At 40.8% G+C, this 26153-nt stretch overlaps 1 protein-coding gene across 1 annotated transcript in view; it reads left to right on the plus strand.

The window, feature by feature from the left end:
• The window catches only part of LOC134568866 (peroxisomal acyl-coenzyme A oxidase 2-like), an 83258-nt gene extending 57901 nt beyond the window's left edge, over nucleotides 1-25357 (plus strand). Inside the window, exons 8-14 of the mRNA XM_063427558.1 lie at nucleotides 4679-4841; nucleotides 6775-6965; nucleotides 7059-7220; nucleotides 14543-14648; nucleotides 22386-22603; nucleotides 22718-22850; nucleotides 24424-25357. Coding sequence (XP_063283628.1) covers nucleotides 4679-4841; nucleotides 6775-6965; nucleotides 7059-7220; nucleotides 14543-14648; nucleotides 22386-22603; nucleotides 22718-22850; nucleotides 24424-24486 — 1036 coding nt within the window. The 3' untranslated portion in view covers nucleotides 24487-25357. The remainder of the gene's footprint in view (nucleotides 1-4678; nucleotides 4842-6774; nucleotides 6966-7058; nucleotides 7221-14542; nucleotides 14649-22385; nucleotides 22604-22717; nucleotides 22851-24423) is intronic.
• Nucleotides 25358-26153: the final 796 nt, after the last annotated feature.

Consider the following 26153-nt stretch of genomic DNA (forward strand, 5'->3'; position numbering starts at 1 on the left):
TATATATAATTTTTTTTTAATTATTAAAAATTATTTTTATTTTTTGTTATTTATTTTTATTAACATATTATTTGTATTTTATAATAATATATATATATACCATATATATAGTTATTATATATATTGTATATATTCGTGTGTAATTTAAATATAAGTGTATTTTTATAATTATATACGTATATATAAATATAAAAATACACTTAGTGTGACATTATATATATATGATATATATACATATATTATATATAGGTATATATAGATATAATACATGTATATATAGCATATATATATACACATATTATTTTTTTCACACTTATTACTTTATTTTAAAACTTTATTTCTGATTTTTCACTTGCAGGGAGACTGCCTGTCAGCACAGACAGTCCCCCTGCAGGCAGATACAAAGACCCCTATTGCGGTCATGTGATCGAGTGATCACATGGCCGTGGGGTCCTGATCTGCCAAGGGGGGGCTGCCCGGGCAGACAGGCAACCCCCCTGGACCGGGAGGAGAGCTGATCGCCGCCGTGGGACCGACGGCGATCAGGTAAGTAGCCCAAAACCGTTATGACGGTTCAGGACCGTCCGCGGTCCAAACGCACGTTTTACCGCTGACGGTCCTGAACCGTCAGCGGTCCTTAAGGGGTTAAGAGGGGTTGTGCACGTTTGTGTTTTTTATTAAGGGGGTGTGCAGGGTTTTTTATTAAGGGGGTGTGCAGGATTTTTATGTGTAGGGAGTGAATGAAATTTATGTGATCGGGGTGCAGGGTTTTTATATGAAGGGCAAGACAAGGGGCTTTGTAGAAAGGGGCAGGGCAGGAGTTTTCTAGAAGGTTCTCACCAGCCCCTTTCTACAAAAGCACTGGTCTTCCCCCTTCTACAAAACTGGCGCATTTTACAAATTTTACAAGCAGTTTACAAATTTGTGCAAGAAATATTATTGAAAACACTGAAAAAAATGTGGGTGTTTTCTTACATTTTTATTAGGGGGGGGGAGGGGTGCCACACTCAGGGTCCGCCCCGGGTGCCAAATGCTCTAGGTACGCCCCTGCCAACATGCGCAGTGGTACGTGCTCCTTTTGAAGAATCCTCCTGATTTTTTTCATTTTCAACATGTTCTTGGAATGCGGTAAGTTGAGAGAGATTCACTGAACACTTCTCTGCTTCTATCCTAAATCCCAGCAATTAGACAACCTGCAATCTATAACTGGAGGCCTAGCCAGGCTGCATGGTGGTGGTGGGAATTTTTGGGGTTGGTCCGAGTCTTTTTGGGTAAAACTGCCCCCTTTCTGTGTGACTATGCATATTGTGGACATTGCTAGTGACACAACTCATGTAACTGGTTACTCACCCTCAGGACTCTCGCACTTCCCTATTCACATGAATAGAAGTTGGAAGGTATGTTCTGCTAATAAGACATGATTTACAACTATTTGTAATCATGTCTGATTACACTGCATTATATTTACACTGCAGAATGCCCTGGTTTATGCACTGGGGCATTGTTTCCATGTTTACCATGATCTGCTAGTCAACTGTCTAAGATAGCAATCAACTTTAAAGACTATCCAAATACCACCGTCCTGCACCACCGTTGTTAGCTCAATGCTGAGAACATCCAGCTCTCATAGGTGACCAGTTGTATTGATATACCGTGTTTCTCCGAAAATAAGACCGGGTCTTATATTAATTTTAGTCCCAAAAAACGCACTAGGGCTTATTTTCAGGGTAGGGCTTATTTATTTACGGTACCGGTATGTACATTGAACCCCCCCTTTAATTAATCCACCCCCCTTTAATTAATCCACCCCCCTTTAATTAATCCACCCCTCCTTTAATAAATCCACCCCTCCTTTAATAAATCCACCCCTCCTTTAATAAATCCATCCCTCCTTTAATAAATCCACCCCTCCTTTAATAAATCCACCCCCCTTTAATAAATCCACCCCCTCTAATTAATCCACCCCTCCTTTAATAAATCCACCCCCTCTAATTAATCCACCTCTCCTTTAATAAATCCACCCCCTCTAATTAATCCACCCCTTTAATAAATCCACCCCCTCTAATTAATCCACCCCCTCTAATTAATCCACCCCCTTTAATAAATCCACCCCCTCTAATTAATCCACCCCCTCTAATTAATCCACCCCCTTTAATAAATCCACCCCCTCTAATTAATCCACCCCCCTTTAATAAATCCACCCCCTCTTTAATTAATCCACCCCCCTCTAATCAATCCACCCCCTCTAATTAATCCACCTCCTTTAATTAATCCACCTCCTTTAATTAATCCACCCCCCCTTTAATTAATCCACCCTCCCTTTAATTAATCCACCCTCCCTTTAATTAATCCACCCTCCCTTTAATTAATTCACACACACCCCCCCCCCTCTTTAATTAATTAAGTCCCAGACATAAAACCGGTATCTACTCACAGTTCAAAGAGTCCGACCACTGGGTGCCTCACCGCCCGGAATGGATCCTTTCACTGAAGATCCGTGAAGGCAGACTGACGGCGCTGCGCACGTCGTCATCACGCTGCGCACGTCATCACGCTGCGCAATGCCGCGGCCCACAACGCTCCTCCCCCTCCTCCTCATAGAAGGAGGAAGTCCCGCCGGGCCGCAAAGGTAAAATGCTTAGGTCTTATTTTCGGGGTAGGGCTTATATTGCAGCCCACCCCGAAAATTCAGCTAGGGCTTATTTTCGGGGTAGGTCTTATTTTCGGGGAAACACGGTATATTGATAATTTTTTTAAAACTATGTCGTTAAAAAAAAAATACACTGTATCCTATGATTTTGTAATATTTTGGGCACACTGCCCAGAGTTCCAGAATCTTCCAAAACAAATTGCAGGTGTCTATCACATGACTCAGACTTTCTTTGGACATCTGGATAAGAAGAAAGGAGGTTTTGCGCACACATTGGACGTATAGTATATTCTGAAAGATAAACAGCTATTATAGGGCAATATATAAAATCCCAATAATAATAAAATGAGTAATATGAAGCACTCACACTTTAGAGAGCCATATAAGTCGGCTCTCTACTTTGAAGGCACACAAAGTATTCCCAGTAAAGTGCTCTTGTGCAGATTGGTCCCAACATCAGATTTTGTCTGGATATAATCAGGAACCAGGATAAGTTGAAGTAAAATTCTTTATTCACAATAAAAGATAAAAAACAGCATCACAATGCTAAAGTATTTTACTTCAACTTATCCTGGTTCCTGATTATATCCAGACGAAATCTGATGTTGGGACCAATCTGCACAAGAGCACTTTACTGGGAATACTTTGTGTGCCTTCAAAGTAGAGAGCCGACTTATATGGCTCTCTAAAGTGTGAGTGCTTCATATTACTCCTTTTATTATTATTGGGATTTTATATATTGCCCTATGATAGCTGTTTATCTTTCAGAATATACTATACGTCCAATGTGTGCGCAAAACCTCCTTTCTTCTTATCCAATTGTGTACATGTAAGTGTTTTTTGGTGACAAAAACACGGGTTGGTTTTTTTGACGCACTGGGATTTTATGTACATATTTGTATAGCGCCATTTCACCTATTCTTTGTGTGTGTATCTCTTTGGACATCTGGCTAGTGCTCTGACGTAGGCTGATGTCTTGTATTTTTGATAAGCTGGACTCTTGCATGTATGAAACGTGCATGTCACTTACATAAACTAGTTAGGTAAAACCCCTTTTTGTATATTATAAAAGCTGGGGGTAGGGGGGTTTCAAAGTTTTGCCAGAAGCTTGACCCTGTGAGCAGATGTGCTGTGCAGAAAATTTCTGATTAATTTACTCCTGGCCAAGGCTGACCAGAGCTTCCCAGCCTAAAGTGTGGACCTCGATATTGTGTATTAATCGGTGATGTATTCATTAATTATAATATTTATCTATGTAATAAAATCGATTTTATTCACATTAGTGTGATTCTTTGTATCCCAGAAAATAGCAAAACATTAGTGCCTGGCACACCCCAGGTTAGTTGTCAAACCATTAGCAAATTATCTGACTCCTTATATAAGCAGAGCAAACTGTAGTGGTAATGGTGTTTGAAGTGTTCCTTTAAAACATTGCCAATTATGGAAAGGTAAGAATTAAGGCTATGGTTCTTTTATTCTCCAGGATATACATACTGGTCTCCCGAGAATGGTGGGAGCTATTTTGCAGGACCCTAGCAGCTTTTTGCAGCTGCTGCCCTTTATTCAAGCATTCCCGTTAGTGATATGCCAGGAGAGGAGCTGGAGAGAAAACAACTGTCTCCCGAGTCCCTAACCCAACTCCCGGCGTGTTATCATAGGCAGAGTGGCTGAATTAATGGCTCTAATTCAATTAGCAGCAGCTACCCACATATCTTCTGTCATTGTACACCATGAATCACAATGTGTGGTGTCATCTACTGATACAGTATGGAATTAGTTCTAACCGTTGCAGTGTGCATATGCTGATGGCCTCGGAAGTATGATGGCAATTGTAGTTCTACAGGTAGTCGTAAACCTTACACATACATATATATTCACACAGTATCTATGATGCAATGAAATAGTATGTAATTTAGAAAAAATGTAACAGCTCTTATCTTACTGTTAGCTAAATATTAGCTTCTGCAAAAACTGTCAAGTGAGAGTTATTCTTTAACGGTTATTAAAGTATGTCTTTACTTTCTACAGTGATAAGGAGTCAAAAATCATTGATTACCAAACTCAGCAACAAAAGTTGTTTCCGCTTGTTGCTACGTGTTACGCCATTCAATTCACAATAAAATATGTCAACAAAGTTTACAACGATGTGTCCAAGATGATTAAAGCAGAAAATTTTGACTCACTCCCAGAGGTACGGAACAAATTGTTATACAAGAACGATGTGGTTTTTTTTTTTTTTTCCTAATAAAGAACAACAGAAGGGGATATTTATCAAAGTATACTAACAATTTTAAGTCTACGTTTCTGATCATTTCTGGCACTATTTATTAAATCTGTCACATTTTTTTCCATCTTTTTCTTCTTTTCCTCCCTAACCATCACTTTTGACAATACACCATGTTTCTGCCAATGTAACAGATTTATCAGTCTTTGCACAACCTTGTCTGACAGAAAAGTGTCCTGCTTCACTTCTCGTTTTTCCACCACTCTAAATGTGTCGGTCTTCTGAAATGGAAATATGTGTGAAACTTTTAGGACATACTATATAGACAAGTGTGACTTTCTAGGCTACTATTAATAAATATGATCAAACTAATGATGGAATAATTCTCTAAACTACTGCTTGGTGGATTTACTACTTTAACATTATTGTGTTTGAAAATTATTCTGCGCTCTACGGTTTTAACTTGGAAGCCCATCTACTGATATCCGTACTGATTAGGATTAGTTGTAGGGATTGTGGTAGAGTAAAGGTTAATTCTGGGTTAGAGTCAATGCTGTTTTATGGGTAGAAATAGATAAGGGTAGGTATACGAATAGGTTAAGGTAGGTTTATGATGAGAGGTAGTGTATGCATACGTTTAGGGGTAGGATTTGTATAGCACTAAACATTAGTGTTAAACTACCAAAAAGTTATTTAGATTCTATATATAGGATTAATTTACAATCAGGACTGCACTAAATGTGTAAAAATTGCTATAAGAACAAACATTTATTCACACTCACACAGTGTTGTATTAGATGTACACATAGGATATTAAAATAAAGTCCTCTCTGTCCTTTAAAAGAAACAATAGGTATGGGGCACTTGAAAAAAAATCAGCTTCCTCTCCATTCAGTCCCCCTTTTTTTAGTACCACTGGCTGAACCCCTAGTCCTGAAGCATCCAAACATGTTCAGACATCCCTATTCGTTTGCTTGGTTTTACGTCTGCTTTGGTAATAAAGAATTTGTCTGACATCTAATGCGCAATATTTTAAAATATAGATCTGCTAGCTTTAGCAGGTCTGCCACCAGGAGAGGGAGAAAGGGGGGGGGGGGGGGGGATGCCCATTATGCAGTTTGTCAGGGATGAAAGGCTGCTCATACCCTGAACGCTGTTAATATATTTTTCACAAACTCAGACTTCTTTGTAATGCAGTTAAAGGATGTTCCAAACACCATAACCACAATAGCCATCAGAGAGCCGGAGCCAGAGGCTCTCTTCCTGAAGAAATACCTGCAGTGCACGGCTTAGCTCATTGCTAACAGAAGCTCCTAAGCAGGATGTTCCCCCTCTTAGAGCAGCTGAGAGGCGGAGAGGAGTTGTACCTGGAGAATCCCAGGTAAGTAGTCAAATCCATTTGCAAACAGTTTGACTGCTTACAATGGGGGAGGGAGGGGTGTTAGGGTACTGCTGGCACCATATTTACAACAGTGCACGTTAGTGGTTATGGTGCATGGAGTGTTCTTTTAACTGCTTTGCAAATGATGCATTTCTTCTCTTCTGCACAGTCAAAATAGTTGGTACTAATCTGTACATGTGCAAAAGAACCCTGGTTCTTACTGGCTTCCGGCATCACATGCTTTCAGCAGCCTTTTTTCTATCCTAACTCTTCCTGATTTACTATTCCTTGGTTTGGTGCAGTTCTAAGATGGATATAGATCCAAATACCCACTTCATAGGCAAATTTACCATGGCACCATTACCAGGACCTATATAACCTGGTACCAAGGGGGTCGTCTTGTATTCTTATGTATTCGTCAGTCAATCTATCGCAGAGGTCAGCACTGACAGACAATACTGACACAAAGGGTTTCTAATGCTCTTTCGCTAAATGTAAAGTGTATTAATTTCTCGCCAGCTTCATGCTATCGTGTCCAGTGTCAAAGCCTATGCAACAGAAATTTGTGCCAATGGAATCGAGGTGTGTCGGAAGGCCTGTGGGGGCCACGGATATTCTCTTTTTAGTGGTCTCCCTACCCTGTACACAACAGCAGTTGCAGCGTGCACATACGAAGGAGAAAATACTGTCCTACACCTGCAGACAGCAAGGTATCCATGTTGAACATCTTTGACCAGTATGTAAGTCCAAACTACTAAGACTGCTAATTCTGCAAAATTATTTTTTTCACATGATTCCTTTAGGTTTTTGATCAAATGTTTTGCTGGCGCCCAGTCTGGACAGCAGTTACCTCCCATTACGATGTATTTATCATTTCCACCCTCTAGTCATTGTCCGGCAAGCAACCACTTGGACTTTGTGAATCCGTATGTATATGTGGAGGCTTATCAGCACAGAGCGTTTAGGTGGGAAGTGCACCATAATGTATTTACATTTCATAACTGTGTATAGGGAAAAACAATCAATATCAAGTACTGTTCTTGCAAATTCATTATATTAACATATTTTTACTATTGTATGTTAAGGTAGTAATAGCTTACTAAAGATATTACAGCACTACAGCATTTTCTACAGAGCTGTACAAAAGGTACAAAAAGATGCAATACCTAGGGAGGATAAGGTTTAGAATTTACTCCCTAAACAGTGCATTGTGGTGAACTGAAAACTGAATTGCAAATTTTAACTAAAATAGTCCAGATTATGAATGTTTTGTAGATTTTTTTTTTCCAATACTTATTATCTTATCATATGGTTTTTAGTAAATACATCAATTATAGGGTCATTTCCCAAAGTGAGAATTGTCAGGAATTCAAAATGTGCGACAGAGCTCCCGTATACTGACCGAGTACCTCAGCCAAGTCTGCTTCCTCACTACCACAAGGGACCCTGGAACACTTCAGCCCCAGCTTGACTGTGATCTCTCTCCCTAACTCTTCCACCCAACCTCGCTCTCTTCTTACATTCAGGTATTGTCCCCTCTGCCTTTGCCTCTTCAGTTTCTTTCTAAAGGCACTTGCGGCTCTCGCGTCTAGCTCTATTTTTGATGGGCATAGGCTAGAGGGATCATACATCATAGGCTAGAGGGATCGTGCAGTCAGTCAACAGGTCCAAAGACTCTGTTGCTGGAAAACCTAAATATCCATACAGGACACACAATTCCAAAAGGGACTAACATACCAATTCCTTATTTTGGAGACTTCGGGAAATAGTACTTATACATTTGGTGACAGTCTGTTCTGGGACCCCTTCTATTTAACATGTTTATAAATGATCTTGAAGACAGCATTGAAAGTCATGTTTCAGTGTTTGCAGATGACACAAAACTGTAAAATAATACAATGTGAGCAAGATATTACTTTGCTGCAGAGGGATTTAGATAGACTGGGGGACTGGGCACTCAAATGGCAGATTAAATTTAATGCTAAAAAATGCAAAGTTATGCACTTCGGCGTAATACACAAACAACGTATACCCTTAATGGAAGCGAATTAGGGATAACAACACACGAAAAGGACTTGGGAATTGTTCTAGACAACAAACTATGCAACAATGTGCAATGCCAATCAGCAGTGGCCAAGGCCAGTAAGGTATTGTCATGCATGAAAAAGGGCATTCATTTTCGGGACGAGAATATCATTTTGCCTCTTTATAAATCTCTGGTAAGACCACATATTGAATATGCTGTGCAATTTTGGGCACCTATTCTAAAGAAGGATATTATGGCTCTAGAAAAAGTGCAGAGACGGGCTACAAAATTAATCAAAGGAATGGAACATATCAGCTATGAAGAAAGGTTAACAAATTTAAACCTATTTAGTTTAGAAAAACGTCGCCTGAGAGGGGATATGATAACATTATACAAATATATTTGGGGCCAATACAAACAATTGTGTGGAAACCTATTCACAAACCAGACTTTACATAGGACACTAGGTCATGCGTTTAGACTGGAAGAAAGAAGATTTTGTCTAAGGCAAAGGAAAGGTTTTTTTTACTGTACGAACAATAAGGATGTGGAATTATCTGCCTGAAGAAGTGGTTTTATCAGAGTCCATACAGATGTTCAAACAGCTACTAGATGCATACTTGCAAAAACAGAATATTCAAGGATATAATCTTTCAATGTAGGGTAATAACTGCTTGATCCAAGGATAAATCTGACTGCCATTCTGGGGTCAAGAAGGAATTTTTTTCCTAGCTTGTTGCAAAATTGTGCTTCAAACTGGGTTTTTTCTTCTTTTGGATCAACAGCAAAAAACAAATGTGAGGAAGGCTGAACCTGATGGACGCAAGTCTCTTTTCAGTTATGTAACTATTTAAAATACAAATATATAGAACATTGGAGAACGAGCAACTATAATTGATACGTGATCTATATAATACAAATAACATTTTCAAACACACTAAAACACAATAATATATACATTTAACTTATTTGGTTGCCTATATTTGCATACCAGCATTCTGCAACTGTACAAACTTCTATTCAGTCAGCAGATGGTGCTGCAGAGTTATCAAGTAACAATGAAAAGTTTGTTTTTTAATTGCTACCACCACAAGCCCTTTTCAGGGGCTCTTTGGACCAGGTTCATAGTCTGTGGGTGCGAGAGGCTGACCTACAGGCCTCTCCAAAAGGCCATGGCATGTGAGCGTCTATCACAAATTGAATTAAAAAAGTATGGTCAAGGTAGCAGAACTGGAAACATTTTCTAAGTTTGCAATGCTAGTTCACAAACACTTTAGAAGGCATCTGGTTATTTACAATTAACCTGGTGCAGGATAAAAATGCTAGTGCAATTCATAATATTATATGAAGTTTGATACTCATACGTTCACGTTCCACTTTTTGGAGATTTGGATGCTGTCTAATCTGTAGACCGTTCTCTATATTGTGGCAGGAGATTGCATTTTTGAAGTCAGCGATTTGGAATGTATCCAGTAAACAATCTCAGGCTGGGACTGTTGCAAATCCACTGCCGCAGAGATGTCCTAGGAATGGCAGATGGATTTCTGTAGGATCTGGTAGACTTAGAGATGTGGACAAAAGGCATACTGCACAGTCTGTGTCTTTACATAATTCATTTTCTGCACTTTCAGCTTGTAGTGGTGTTACGGAGACAGGCTCAGGCACAGAGTTTGTGGAACCACCATCCTCTATGCCTAAGGTGTGCAAGAGTGCAGCCAATGACAAAAAGGAAAAGGTGAGGCCTGATAAAATCCCCCAGAGGTGTGGAGTTGGACAATAGTGGCTTTCTGAGATGTCTTCCTGGAGCTACTACTCAAAGAGATAGGAGACGTATTTGTAATATTGTTAAGCGAGCAAAGCAGGAAAGGGAATTAGATTAACTTGTCCATCTAGGGACAAATGACTTGGCTTGTGATGAGGTTTCTGAGGTGAAGAAAGTGTTTTGTGTCCTTGCCAATGACATACGTCAGGTTGTGTACACACTGTCATTCTCTGAAATTCTGCCTGTGCATAACATTTAGAATGACAGGCGGATGCGTATTAGGGACTTTAACTTGTGGCTTGGTGAATGGTGTCGGGAGCAAGGATTTGGCTTTGTTTCTCATGGTAGCTCTATTTGGAATGGAAATAAACTGTACAAAAACAATGGTTTGCATATTTCTCAAATGTTCTCAGTGAGCAGTTCTGAGTATTTGCTAGGATGTATTTAAACTAGGAGGGGGGGGAGGAGGCAAAAGGGTGATAACACATCAATCCAATTGCCCCCCAAAACAAGGACAGAAGGTGCCTGTAGCAAGTGTGTTAAAAAATGATAAGCTTAGAGTCTACAAATGTCTACAAATGCTCGCAGTTTAGGGAATAAGATCCATGAACTTGTGGCAATAATGGCAACTGATAATGTAGATTTAGTCGCGGTTACTGATACATGGTATAATGAGAAAAATGACTGGGACATAGCAATACCAGGGTACTCTTTATATAGAAAAGACAGGGAAGGCAAGAAAGGGGGAGGGGTGGCCCTGTATGTGAAGGATAGCATAAAATCTAACCTAATAAAAGTTGGTGAAGCGAACATTAGTTTGGGTTACGTTAGAATTTGGAAATCACACATTAACTGGTGTAGGTGTGATTTACAGGCCCCCTGGACAAATAAAAGAGACAGATAATCTACTAGTTGAGGAAATAGCTAAAATGACAATGAAGGGCTGGGTGACTTTAATCTTCCTGATGTGAACTGGAAAACCAAAACAGCTGCTTGTGCCAGGAGCCAGGGCCAGTGCTTCTATTAGGGCGCCAGCTCACTGAGGTCGCTACAGGAGAGGCGTGCGCACGAGTGGTGCTGCCGGAGTGCCGGCTACAGAATAAGACGTGATGCAGAGAGATCACCAGTGAGCTGCCCCCAAAACCGCAGCCACAGGTCGCCCCTAATGCAAAGTGGGAGGACTTGGTCTGTACTTCCTGGCCAAGTTCTCGCTCCTCCTACTATATTAGAGCGTTGCCATGGGATACCCTGGCAACGCTCTTATACAGTTACTGCCGCTGGCCGAAAGGAACTGCATTTCCCACCGGACCACCAGGGAACAGGATCCCCACCTCCCTAGACCAAGGTAAGGTAAAGAGAGGGGGGAAGAAACATTTTGTTTTATTGAAAAATATATATACACATTAATTTCACTACATCCTCTAACCTCCACTACTGCCCCTATCCCCCACCACTTCCCCAATCCACCCCACTACAGCCCCTATCCCCACTCCACTACAGCCCCTATCCCCCCCACAGCCCCAATCCCCCCACTTCAGCCCCTGACCCTGTATTCCCCCTAACTCCCCACTACAGGTGCTAACTACTGCTCATATTCTCCCACTACAGGCCCTGACCCCCTATTGCTCCTATCCCCTTCACCTCTGCCACTAAGCTCCCACTACAGGTCCTAACCCTACACTACTACCCCATAACCGTCACTACAGGTCCTAATATCCCACTTCAGCCTCTAACGTCCTACTTCAGCCTCTAACGTACTACTACAGCCCCTAACCCACCACTACAAGTCTTAACCCCCACAACTGCCCCTAACCCCTATTACAACCCCTAATGCCCACACTACATCTTGTAACCCCCTCTTCAGCTTCTAACACCCCCACAACAACCCCTAATTCCCTACAACTGTCTTTTTACCCGACTACAGCTCCTATTTCGCACTGCTGCCCCTATTCGTCCACTACAGCCTCTATCCCCCACTATAGCTCCTAAGATCCACTACTGCCGCAAACACCCACTACCGCCGTTAACCCTGCCAGCTGCCTTTAAACCCTCACTACTGCACCCAAACATCCCCCCTTCCATCTTCCACTACTTCCCACATGTATTTCCCACACAGCACACATTGCCACACACAACACTCACAGCGGTCCAAACTTATTACTCACAGTTACTCACGGAAATTGGGAGAAAAAGGATGATCTTGACATAATTAGTGTCACATGTAACACTTGCTATATATTAATATATTTACTTCTCATTGTTCCTGTAAGTGGACCTGCCACCTGCAGAGATTTTGGCATTGTTAAAAATATTTGTTAAAACTACCTATAGCTGGTGTATTTTAACCAAAATCTGTAGAAAAAGCAGCAAGGGAAATTCTCTAGCTTCTTATTCTTGCTTCTAAACCAATCTTACATTAGGACCTACTTTAAGAGCCTTTTACAGGCATTCCACTGGTAGATTACATGGCAAAATGTCATATACACTGATCAGCCACAACATTAAAAGCTGATGTGAAGTGAATTACATTGATTATATTGTTACAATGGCACCTGCCAAGGGGTTGGAATGTATTAGGCAGTGAACAGTCAGTTCTTGAATTTCAGGAAAAAAATGGGCAAGTAAAAGATCTGTGTGAATTTGACGAAGGCTAAGTAGTGATAGCCAGACAGCTGGGTCAAATCATCTCCAAAATGGAAAGTCTTGTGGGGCATTCCCGTTATGAAGTAGTTAGTACCTACCAGAAGTGGTGCAAGAAATGAAATACAGCCAAACGGCATCAGAGTCATGGGTGCCCAATGCTCATTGACGCATGTGGGGAGTGAAGGGTAGACCTTCAGTCCAATCACACAGAAGAGCTACTGTGGCTCAAATTGCTGAAAAAATATATTATGTTGGCCATGATAAGAAGCTGTCAAAACACACAGTCCATCACAGTTTGCCGAGTATGGGACTGCTGCCACAGACCGGTCAAAGTGCCCATGATCACCCCTGTCCAACGCTGAACGAGCATTCAGTGGGGACATGAGCACCAGAACTGGACCATGGAGTAATGAAGGAAGGCTGCCTAGTGTGATTAATCACTTTTTTTTTTTGTTTGTTTCAGGTGATGGCCGGGTGCATGTGCGTCATTTAACTGGGGGAGAGATGGCAAGAGGATGCTATTGAAAGATGGCAGACTGTGGTGGCAGTGTTATGCTCTGGTTAATATTCTCCTGGGAAACCTTGGGTCCTTATTTTGACACATACCACCTGCCTAGAGATTGTAGAGAGTGTTCCCTGATAGCCATGCACCCTGCCACAATGCAAACAGTGTTCAGGAATGGTTTGATGAACATGACAAAGAGTTCAAGGTGTTGACTTGACCTCCAAATTCTCCAGAACTTAATCAGATGTTCTGGAACAGCAAATTTATCCATGGAGGCCCCCACCTTTTAGGACTTAAAGGACTTGCTGCTAATGGCTTGGTGCCAGACACCACAAGACATGTTAGGTGTTGTGGAGTTCAGGCACTGACACTGTTTTGGCTGCACGAGGGAGACCTACACAATATTAGTATACAAAACTGTACTAAATAAGCAGAAAAGACTGATAATCACCTTGCTGTAGCTGTTGCCTTTTCCTAGCAGACACTACCAGACCCTGATATATGACCACCCAGTTGCCCATGTGTGTAGGGTATATGCTCTAATGCAGTCTGACAACACAGGCCGGCCACATGGAACTATTCATTGGCTTCTAACTCTTTAACCAGGTGGCAATTCTACATCGTCCATGGTATCAGCGTGCTATTTTAACAGCTAGGGCGCTCTGGAACAAGCTATCTGGGGATACATTGGATTTACCCAAGTATAAATGTATGTTTTGAAGGATATTCTGTTAAGGTGCCATATTGTGTGGATTACTCAATCTAATTTTCCGTGTCTGTGTGCATTGTAACCTAATTAAGTATTTCTGTTCACCCTTCATCAAGTTTTAAATGTTTGGGTGGGCTTCTTCATACCACTGAACACTCTTGAGGAAAAAGAGAGAGGCTTGAGTAACGTTGTGACTGATCATTGTATATCAGTGCCCATTAAATGGACACTGTAAGCACTCTATTTGCTTTATATCACTGAACTGGTTATAGTGTCTGCAGTCTCATGGTGCTGTCCTTCCATTCATCGTTAAACAGTTTTTTTTATATTTTATTGTTAAACAAGAGTCCCCAGAGCCCATCCCTCTGTGCTGCCAGGGCTAAGGAGTAAGTATTAGCATGAGCAGAAATGGGCAGCTGTGATTGGCAGAGAGTGTCAGCTGACTGCTTTTAGCTCCTATTGCTAGTATAAATGGGTATGACTGCAAGTTAGTGTGTAATCTCTGCCTTAGCCATACCTCCAGAAGGGGCCAGATTATGACTGGTTTGTGACTACTTTGTCCCTCTTAACCTGTTATAAGATATAGTACAACATTTGCTACAAATATTTGGGAAATTAACATTTATTTAAATGCATTTCTAGTCTCATTGCATCAGCAGCATATAAACTGCAAAGTCTTGTCCAGTCTAGCAGTGAGCAGTATCTGGCATGGAATAACACATCGGTGGAGCTGGTGAAGGCCTCAATAGTAAGTACTCCTGTAGACTCTTATATACTTCATTCTGCAACTTTCTATAATTAATTAAGGTGGACTTATAAACTTGGTACTCCTGAAACAGTGAGGTTCAGCCCTGGTATGTTAAACTTGCAATTTACCTTATGGTATACAATATGTCCCTATGCCCTCAACACACAGGTAGGATTTTATAGCCCCAGCAAAAGACACCCATGTCACTGAATACAAGGGCCCTTAAAACAGCGCTGTCACATTGCAGGTTTTTTAACATGGATCAATTTTTGTCTCTCTATTTTCCCTTAATTTTTTTTTTTTTTTTTGTAAATCCGTTTTTTATTCATGATAACAAGGTTGAGCAATAACCATGGGACTCGCAGGTCCCCAGTAGCGTGATAAACATTATATAACATGTACAACCTGTGCGGAAACAGAGTTATGCAACATTAGGTGTTTGTCTGAGCCTGCTTGACTTTTGCTTAGTCTGATACATGAAGCTTTTGTAACTATTGTAATTGCCATATGTGCGTTTAGCGAATGCACCCTTTGTCAGGGGTGAGCAGCTTCAAGACTCATTTCTATCAAAGCTTAATTTCTCCCATACCTCCCAATTCACCTGTGCAGGAGTAGTTTTTCCCCCTTTCTCCCTTTGTCTATCTCCTCTCTCTTTCTACCCTCTTCTCTATTGTTGCCCTTCACTCCTTATCCCCTCCCACCTTTCTTCCCTCCCTATTTGAATGCAAATGCTCATACGGGTTCACAGGCCCACAAAGTTGACGGACACGCTGGTCCCAAGTATCGTAGGTTAATTTAACTTTTGTAAAGACAGTGCTCATGGTAAATGAGTTTAGCCATTTATTTACATAACTGACTGTTCCCCGTTTTGCTAGAGTTGTGCGTTCTAGTGTTTGTGCAGCTTGTGAGTGTGGAACGCGTTAGTACTTTGCATCGCGCGTGTATCTGCTTGAGGTTGGTTTCTAAGTGTTCGTACTCTGTCCTACAATCTATCCTTTGTCCCTGTCCGCGGGAGTGACTTGTCATGTATCTATGAAGTTGTGAGTGGGTTTGTGTTATGTGGAGCCGGATAGCTTCCTTAGTCGTTTGAGGTCTGTTGCGATTGGGTCACTGGGATATGTCTTGTCGAGCTTGTCTCCGTACCCTTGCTCTATGTCTGGTGTGTTTCCAGTTATGGCGTCTGAGCGTTCGTATCGTCTCGATTTTTTACCATTTGCGGTTGGGTGTTTATTACTGTCTGAAGCTCCCTTCTGGGGTTATATCGTTTTAGGTTTGCTCGTCTTTGTGAGAGTATATTATTTCAATTCCCAGTTTCTGTTACCCAAGTCTATTTATTGAGAATTTGTCTGTGATAGTCCATCGGTGTCTCCGTCCTCTCCCCATCTCTGAGTGGACGGTGTGTAAACCACTGTTGTGTAGTCCTCCCTCGTCTATTGCTGCTCCTTCAGTGTTTATGTGGTTGCTCAATGTGAGTTTGTGTGTAAATTTTTGTTTACGTGTCCTGGGTATTAGACACGTTCCACAGATCTCGGTACCTCCCGGCCGCGGCGGACACTTATTGGACTGATTTTGGCATTAGCCCGCAAGGTCGTGAATGTAGGTGGTGAAGAAAAGAGAAAGGAGGAAAAAAAAGGGGGGAAGGGGAGGGGGGGGGAGAAAGGAGAGGGTGGAAGGGAGGGATACGATGCAGCACCCCTGGGTCCCCTCGGGTCTCGAGGGAGCGCACTGAGTCTTCCTACGTTCTGTTTTGTGAAAGATAAGTGTACCATGGTCTCCATAGTTCCGCGTGTTTCTCGCTTTTTCCTAACAGTTCTGCGTATCTTGCCTCCGCTGAATGAATCTCCTCGATTCTCTGTAGCCATTCTGTTTTAGTAGGTGGTTGCGCCTGCTTCCATCTGGTCGGGATCAGCGCCTTAGCCGCGTTGAGCAGATGTCGTAATATCGATCTCTTATATTGGGGTATTGTGCTTTCGGTGAAGTGCTGGAGCGCCATTTCTATTGTGAGTTCGGGAATGTCCCCCAAGATTGTCGCTATTTCCTGTGTTACTTCTGCCCAGAATGCCTGGATCGGTGCGCAGTCCCACCAAATGTGGCGCAGTGTACCTGTCTGTACTTCGCATCTCCAGCAGGTATCCGGCGTCCCCTGGAATATGTAGCAAGGTAGGGGTCCTGTACCAATGTGATAGTAGCTTGAAATTGACTTCCTGATATCTGGTGCTTATGGAACTTTTGTGTTGAAGGATGAGTATCTGTTCCCATTGGTCCTCTGTGTATGTTCTGTCAGTCAGTTCCTCCCATTGCCGTTTGAATGCATCCTTCCTAGTGAGATTTCCCGTGATCAATCTCTGGTAGATGTCTGATACTCTGCCTACTGCGTTGGATTCCGTCTGGCAAAGTTGCTCAAACCATGTCGTCTCCCTGTGTACTCCTTCTCTGTTCGGCATGTTGTGGTAAAAGTGCCGCAGTTGTGCATAGTGGAATCTGTGCATAAGTGTCTGCCTTTCCATGTTCGACCAATCCTGTAGCCTCTGCAGCCCCGTGTTGTTCAGAACCGTACTCAGGGGGATGTAGTCTACATCCCCATCTATTGGCCATGCGGATGGCAGTAATCCCCCTCCAATTGCTTTGTTGAACGTTAGTGGGATCATAGGGCTAGGCGAAGGCGATATAAGTTGGTTCCTTCTCAAGGTTGTCCATGTTTTCAGAGTCTGCGTGACGGGTGAATCGCTGCCCAGAGTTTGCATGGCGTCTTTCGCATCGTGCCAGATATATGCGCGGAGGGCCTGGTTCGTGCATGCTCTGTCTAGGTCTGCCCAGAGTTTGTTTGCCGGGGCCATCTGCCAGTCCCTAATCCGTTGGAGCACTGTCGCTTGGTAGTACTTGTGTATGTCCGGCAGGGCCAATCCTCCCCAGCTTTGGGGCGGCATATCTTTTCATAGCTGAGTCACGCCCTCTCCCCCTTCCAGACATAACGGGTTATTGCTGATTTGAGCTTAGTGAAAAATTCTGGGGGTATAGGCCACGGTATGGTGCTAAAGCACTACAGTAGTCGCGGTAGGATGTTAATCTTGACCACTGCAATGCGTCCTTGCCACGAGATATGGTCGTAGTTCCATGTCTTCAGGTCCGCCAGAATTGCTCGTAGGAGGGGGTTGTAATTTCTGGTATATACTTCTGCCGGTTTAGATGGGATCCATATTCCTAAGTAGCGCATTTGGTCCTTGCACCAGTGGAAGGGAAAGTCGTTCTTGATGCGTTCCCTCACTGGTATAGGGGATGCCACATTCAGGATTTCACATTTCGTGAGATTCAGCTTCAGCCCTGAGATTCGTTCGTACGTTGCAAATTCCTCCAGTAGAGCTGGTAGGGTGCGTAGAGGGTTGTCTACAAAGAAGAGCATGTCGTCCACATACGCAGCCATCTTGTGTTCCTGGTCCCTTTGTATAAACCCCCTGATTTCTGGTGTTCTTCGTATCTTGTCCAGGAACGGTTCTAGCGTCAGGGCGAATAGGAGTGGCGATAGCGGGCAACCTTGCCTGGTGCCGTTGTGTATGGGGAAGCTCAGTTAGTGCACCATTTACCCTCACTCTGGCACTTGGGTTAGTGTATAATGCCTTAATCCACGAGAGCATGCCTCTCCCCAAGCCGATCCTTGCCAGAGTTGCCATCATGAAGCTCCATGTCACCCTATCGAACGCCTTTTCGGCGTCCGTGGAGTTCCCTTAATTTTTAATCATTATTTTTTTCTACTTATAAGGAAAAGTAGCAACTACTTTTCTTTATATGGAGCATGATTTTTGGCAACCTTTGGCACTGGGCAGAGCTTTAACAAGATACCATTACACTTGTCAAGGTAATTTATCCACAATCAAAAGAATCCAACAAGAGGGCAGATATCATGGACATGGAAGAACAAAATGGCGGTGCCCAGATAATGAGATCCAGTGCAAGGAAAAAGGTAATAAATATAAATAAAGGCAAGTGCAAAGGAGAGGAATATAGTAATTAAGATAATGTGGAATAAAATGAGGGGGGGGGGAATTTAGGAAAGAAATGACAGTGTTGCTTTAACTTACAGGCCACCACCAATCCGGTTACATGCCTCCTTATTCTCTAAGACAAATGTAATATTAAATGGACACTATAGTCACCAGAACAACTACAGCTTATTGAATTTGTTCTGGTGAGTAGAATCATTACCTTCAGGCTTTTTGCAGTAAACACGGTCTTTTCAGGAAAAAGGCAGCGTTTACATTACAGCCTAGGGATGGCTCCAGTGGACAGTCCTCAGATGGCTACTAGAGGTGCTTCCTGGGGCAGTGCTGCTCAGTGTCTCCACTCTCTGCATGCAGACACTGCATTCTCCTCATAGAGATACATTGATTCAATGCCTCAATATGAGGAGATGCTGATTGGACAGGGCTGTGCCCCTGATCTGCCACCTTGACACTCTTAGCCAATACAATGCTTTCCTATGGGAAAGTATTGTGATTGGCTCAGTTCAACACTTCTGATGATGTCAGCCAAGCAGGCAGGTCAGTTGCAGAGCCAGCAGCAGCAGACTAGAATAAAAGTAAGATTTGACTATATCTGGGGGGGGGGGGGGCATATGGTGTTTTTAACACTATAGGGTCAGGAATACATGTTTGTGTTCCTGACCTTATAGTGTTCCTTTAACCCTTTAAGGACAGAGCTTCAGAAGCTTGTCTTACGCTTAAGGACAAAGGCCATTTTTGCAATTTTTTGCTGCTTGTATTCAAACGCAATTTGCATCTCTGTAATTTATTGCACCAACACATATTATACATCGTTTTTTAGAGGGCAAACAGGGCTTTATTTGAGGTCACATATACATAGATACATTCTCATTAATTATATAAAAATGCCAAAAAATTGAAAAAACAAAATACATTTTTTTTCCACCGTTTTGGCAATAATCTCGTGTGCATATGTCAAGCTTAGAAAAAGTAATTCAAAATAAATTCATTTATGTGTATTGATTTATAGAGTACATCATATATCTAGGATTTCAGCTTATTTTGAAAGCTACAGGTCACAAAATACAAGGACTAAAATAAAATATCAATTTGCAACAATTTTAGAATTTGGAATGTTTGTCTTGTAGGTTTAGTAGCCATCCTTGAAAACAAAATTGCCACACAAAAGTATATATTTATATAAAGTAGACATCACAGGCTATTTAACTAAGGTTAGTTTGACACTTTTTACATAGCCATTTAATCGCCAATCTCTGCTAACTATTGGAGTAAAATTGTGTTTTGTTTTTTTTTGACATATACACATATTAAAAGTTTTTGTAATGTGTATTTCGGAAAGCTGGTGTGTGCTATTCCTGTACAGAACCCCATATTGTGTTCAGCTACATCTGCTGAGTATAACGATACCCCCAATTGTATGCCTTTGGAACTTTTCTGTAAAGCTACAGTACTATATAAAAGAGACAAGGCTATTTCAGTTTCTATAGTTAGAATTTTTGTAGATGGATTTGACGGGCATATGTCTCATTTTAGGGTATTCTAGCAGTGTGACTGTTCACATAACCCCAGAAAGGGTTTTTTATTTGATTAAGCAGACAACCAGGGTATCTCATATGGTGTATATTGTGCCTTAACTTGTCACCATTTTTTCACCAATTTGAGTATTTCTTACACTTAATATGTACCACTGTCATGAAAATCCCCAAATTATACTCAGTTACACTTTCTGAGTAAATCAATATGCCCAATGTATGACCTAGACACTATTTTGTGAAGTTACACTGCTGTAAAAGAGACGTAACAAGTTAAGGTTTTTAAGTGTGAATTTTCATGGAGGATTTTGATGCGTCCGTGTCCCTCTTTGGAGCACTTGAGCAGGCTACATATTACAACTACACCATAAAGGCATACCATTTCTTAAAGAAGACATCCCAGGGTATTTCAAAAGGCATATTTTGAACCTTAGCGTGGGATTATTTTTCCGCTAGCTTGTACCAAGTGTAGTGGTAATAAGCGTTTTTTTCTGCCTTTTTGACACACAAAGTGAGTTTGCACAGTATATTTTGCAAACCTTATGTGTGCTACGACTGTATAATACTACATATGTTGCTCAGCTATGTGGTCTGAGTACAGCAATACCCCCGTATGTACCTTTGCCAGGTATATGTGGATGTTGAAGGGGCACATTTGAGATGCAGCCATTCAGTTTTTTTCTAACTTTGAAGTTTTACGCTGTTTCCATGTTGCATTTTGGAGTAGTTTAGATGGTTAGTTATTGAAACTTCCCCACAAACACATACTATTTATTAAAGAATACACCCTGGGGTAATTCAAAAGACGTATTTTGAACCTTAGCGTGGGATCATTTTTTTCTCTAGTTTGTTCCAGGTTTAGTGGTAATGAGCATTTTTAAATGATTTTTTTTCGTTTTTTAAACTTTTACTTTTTAAAACTAGTTTTTAAACTATTGTATTGCTTATTTTTTTTTTAATTTTCCTAAACTTTATTAATTTTTTTTTTTTACAGGTTTAACATTTTAATAAGCTTTTTTTTTTTTTTTTTTACCATTAACCCCTAACTAGCAGTAAGCAGCACGAATGGTAAATTTCCTATAACTCCCACCCACCCCAGCTAGCAAAATATATCATTTTAAAATATTTAAATTTTAAATTAATGAATTAAATAAATTAAACCCCTGAAGGTAAAAAAAAAAAAATCGGATCACAGTATAATACCGTGATCTGTATTTTGATCACAGTAGTGATCAACTGGGAAGGAAGGGGTTCATTTTTATTAGGACTGGGTGAAGGAGGGTGGGATTTTTTTTACTTTTTTAAAAAAATGTTATTAAAACATTTAACTTTTCTCAACCCTTTTTTTTCCCCAACGTTAACCCCTAAGCTAGCCTAACACCAAATTCCCCACTAACTTCCACCCACCCCAGCTAGCTAAATATACCATTTTAATATTTTTAAATGAATTAATAAAATTAAACTCCTGAAGGGTTTCAACAAAATAAACGTTGACCGTAACGGGTAAAAAAAAAAAAAAAAAAAAAAAAAAAGATTCAGATCACAGTAAAATGTATACCCTGCCAATTGATCAATGGCAGGGAAAGGGTTAATTTTTATTTAAAATGGGTAATGAGGGGTGAGATTTCTATTTAATTTTATTTATTTTTTTACAAGAAGATGATCACTGATCCGTCTCCCTGCACTTCACACTGAACCCGGAAGCGCAGGGAGGCAGATCGTGAGTCCCTGCAGCACATGTGCTCGCTCTGCCAGCCTGTCAGAGCGATCACTGCTGCAGGGGCAGCGCGATTGGGTGCTCCCGGTCTGCCTCTAATACAGAGGCAAACCAAAGCACCATTAACCCCACGATCTGGGGTTAATTTTAACGCATGACGGACCTGGTCCGTCACTCATCGTTAAGGGCTTGCCCAGGGTGACGGACCAGGCCCGTCACTCGTCATTAAGAGGTTAAAGGGGTTAAAAGACTTAGTATGTAATACGCAGTGTTCTTACACAAACCACACTTTCATTGCGCATTCTCACAGGGGAGAGAAAAAAAAAACCAAGACTGGCATCAGAACAAACATTATATAAATGTAAGAAAATATAAAAAAATAGATCATAACAGTGTGGGCAACAAAGAGTAAAATGCAATATCACCAATTACACATTAAATGTTTTAACATTGTGTAATTCTGATTGGAGAATACTGCACTGTTTTTCAGGCTCATACGCACTACATGACAGTGAAAATTTTTGTTGATGCACTGAATTCGGTTTCAAGAGAACCAGAAATCCAGAAGGCATTAAAGAGTCTCTGTGACTTGTACGCACTGCATGGAATATTTACCAATGCTGGAGATTTCCTGCAGGATGGATATTTGTCTGGAAAACAACTGGAAATGGTAACAACAGCCTATCTTAACCTCTTGCCTGTGATCCGGTAAGTTTCCAAGAAAGAAAAAAGTCCTTTTTAAATTTGGTCGTCAAAATGTAAAAGTATTGAAATAAATAAATTCCTCTCTACTGCCACATCTCATGCAATCCTGTTTTACAGAAAGGACGCGGTTCTTTTAGTAGATGCTTTTGACTTCACGGATGCAGAGCTATTATCAGCGATTGGCAGTTATGATGGAAATGTCTATCACAACCTTCTAGAATGTGTTCAGAAAAATCCGGATAACAAGCAGGTAAATTCTTTAATATATTTTTTATTTTGCACAAAAAGCACAATAAATCGGAAATACAACTTGAAAAAAAACAACACATTTTTGGAACTTATATAAAAGTATCTGTAAGCATGAAATGAGTTTGATAGTTAACAATTTAGAAGCATATCACCTATCATGTCAAGTGGGGAATTAATATCAAAGAGAAAGTCAAGAAAATAAAATGTCTGTACTGAAAGACAAAAAAAAATCCCATTTACTTTCATTAACTTGAGATTCTGATGGGGAAAAATGTGGTTACAGTTCGTTGACATTGAAACAGTGCTCACAGCTAATGAGAGTGGCTCTGAATTGGCCTGGTTTAGTTCAGTGCAGATATCCAGCATGAGAAGCTGGGTTTCAAGCACGAGCACCAAGGGTACTCAGGTAAGTTGTTAAACCATTTTAAAAACAGATTGACAAATAACTCTGGGGGCCACCATGGAACTCTGGGCATCATAAGGAACACTACGGAGACCTCCAGCCTAACTTAATGGGTTAAACCGTTAACAAATGGTTTAACCTCAAAGTGTTGAATATGGCTCTTGATCGCTCTGCCAACTAACATCTTTAGCAGTCCAAGTCAGGAAGCCTCAGACAGGGGTGACACTGATAGGTTGAGAATGTCAATCTGTCAGTGACTCCCCATTCACAAAGTGGCTTGAGAATTGTATGTATTTTTCTAAATTCATTATGTGAACAAGGAGCCACTGATACAATGAGAGTTTCTCCCCTGTCTGAGGATTTTTGATTCAAGCCATGGACTGTGGCAGATGTTGATGGGGAGATTGCATGAGTATCACATTCAACACTGTAGGGTTAAACAGCTTGCCCAGAGTGTCCCTTTTAGCTACAAATTACATTTCGTATCTATAAACCAATGAATCAATGATGGCCATGTGTGATCTCTCACAATGTGTTGGCAAAAGTACCACAAATTAGGTTTGAACCTCACATTAAACAAAGTGTGTTCTTGTTGTGAAGGAATACATTACGTTTTTTTTTTTTTCTCGGCAAGGATATATTGATAATTAGTGGGGCTGGTAAATTCTGACCCACAGAGCAGGAGATAAAACTTCTAAACTAAGGTAACATCTTAATGAAAATTAAACTTCTTTTTTCCATGCAGGCTGTGTTCTCAGCCAAGGGAGGTGTTGCTAGGGCTGCATGGACAGAAACAAAAGGTGCTTTAAATCATAAATGGCAGAGAATTGAGTGAGACTGCAGGGACATTATCTGTACACTAAAACTGCTTCATTAAGTTAAGGTTGTTTTGACGCCTATAGAGGCCCTTTAATGTTTAGGAACAATATCAGTGAAAATACATGTAGATTAGAACAGTGGTTGGTTCCTAACAGAGTACCCTCAAGGAATATCTATTGTCCCTGATTTAGGCATTTCACCATTCTGCTCCAATGAGAACACTGAAAAAAACTGGACCTTTTGTGTACCTTGAGGACTGAGTTAGCAACAATTTTTTTTATTTGATAATGTAGTGCTTGTTCATTTTTGAATGGCTTTCGTTCTTTTTTTAAATCATACTTTGTTCCTTTAGGTTAATCCTATGTTTGAGAGTCACCTGAAGCCTTATTTACAAAGTACCCAGGCAAAGCTGTAAAAACTCAAGCAGTCCAAGATGTGATTATAAAGGTACTAGTCAAAGTACCAACAACATATGCTCCTTTGAAAGAACATACAATTTCACCTATAGATTGTGCTAGCAACTCTGAGTAGATATTTCAGTCTCTTGAACTCTGCTGCTAAATAGTTCGGTAGTGCGCCACCAGGAGCAATGTCTCTGTTAAGGCAGCCATCTTGTTTATGGAAATGGGCAAGCAAGGGGATGACCTGTCCCATTACTGTGGCTCTCATTTTCTGTCACATCGATAAATAGAATAAGAACTGACACTAGGTTACCTTTTATTGTCCAGTCCTCACTACCTAGAGGGTAGTCAATGCCAATGGAGTGGTTGAAAGCTAGACTATGGATTCCATGTTCCAACATTCTTCCCAGCATGTCTAAAATAGAGTTCCACCTTGGGCTGATATCCTTTTGTAGACGATGTGTTGGAAACACTGTTTTTGCTTGCTCCTGCCTCAAGAGTTGGCTAGCCTTCAAACTACTGTGGAAATACCTGGCAATCCACCTTTAACTATCAAGTGTGGTTGCCACTTTTGTGTTGCCTTAAGGAATTGCATCTTTCACTACAAGTTTGTAGAACAGCAGTACAAAGAACAAGAATTACAAAGGAACCATCTTCAGATGGAAACACATTGTTTTACATATTGTACAAATTGTTTTACCACAATGCTTAATAAATATTCCCCTAGACATACAGAGCTATATATATTTTATGTTACAGGGTGTCAGTCTCATGTCCTGCTTTCTACTTCTGTATTTCTTATTACGTAGCTCAAGTATTACCGTATACATAGCTTGAAAGACCAAATGGTCAGTAGGCCTGATTAGAATACAAGATACTCCTGCTTTGAAAGGGTTAAACTTGCATTTTTTTAAACATACAATAGGCTTCTGTACTTGTGTAGTTGAGCCTGACACCAGCTTTCGCTATCTGTTATAAACATTCTGCACTTGGAAAAAATTGTATTCTTTCTAGCACCTGCAACTTGTAGCTAGGTTCCTAATCTCATACTGTCTCTTGTATCCATTAACAAGAAACTAACTAACAGCATTATGAAACATTATAATTTTGGTTCTGAGACTCCTATGATTGGTTAATGTTTCTGTTGACGTATACACCCCTAGACAAACTGTGTTTTCTATACACAATGTACTACGCATTGAACCTTTGAATGCTTATTGATAGTCCATCTGTAATGGTGTGACTTCTTTGCGTATTTCCATCAGCTGATTACACAGACAAAGGAAAGCAGAAACGCATTAGTGCATAATTTATGTCCATGGCAGCGTAAGGGTTTCCAGCCTAACAAGAGTCTTGACCATGTTAGCAGCTGTGTCGCTGACTACAATATTGGTGACTGCTTCCTCTTCCAAGCAAGCTGCCACCATTAATCGGATTTCCTGAAATATTTTTTCTCAATTATGCTTTTCATTTATTACTTCAGCAAGAGAGATTTGATAACCCTGCTGGCCTACAAACTATCAGGATACAAGAAGATCAGCAGCAAGATATAGATCAACAACCTACCAAAAGACACGGTGGTAAAGGATATAAGGGTGTATTAGAGTATGCTAAAGATAGAAATCAGAAGTCGTAAAACTACGCAAATTCAGACAAGTAGAAAAACACACAGCCTTATATG

Source organism: Pelobates fuscus, chromosome 7, assembly GCF_036172605.1.
Source record: "Pelobates fuscus isolate aPelFus1 chromosome 7, aPelFus1.pri, whole genome shotgun sequence".
NCBI classification, from domain to species: Eukaryota; Metazoa; Chordata; class Amphibia; order Anura; family Pelobatidae; genus Pelobates; species Pelobates fuscus.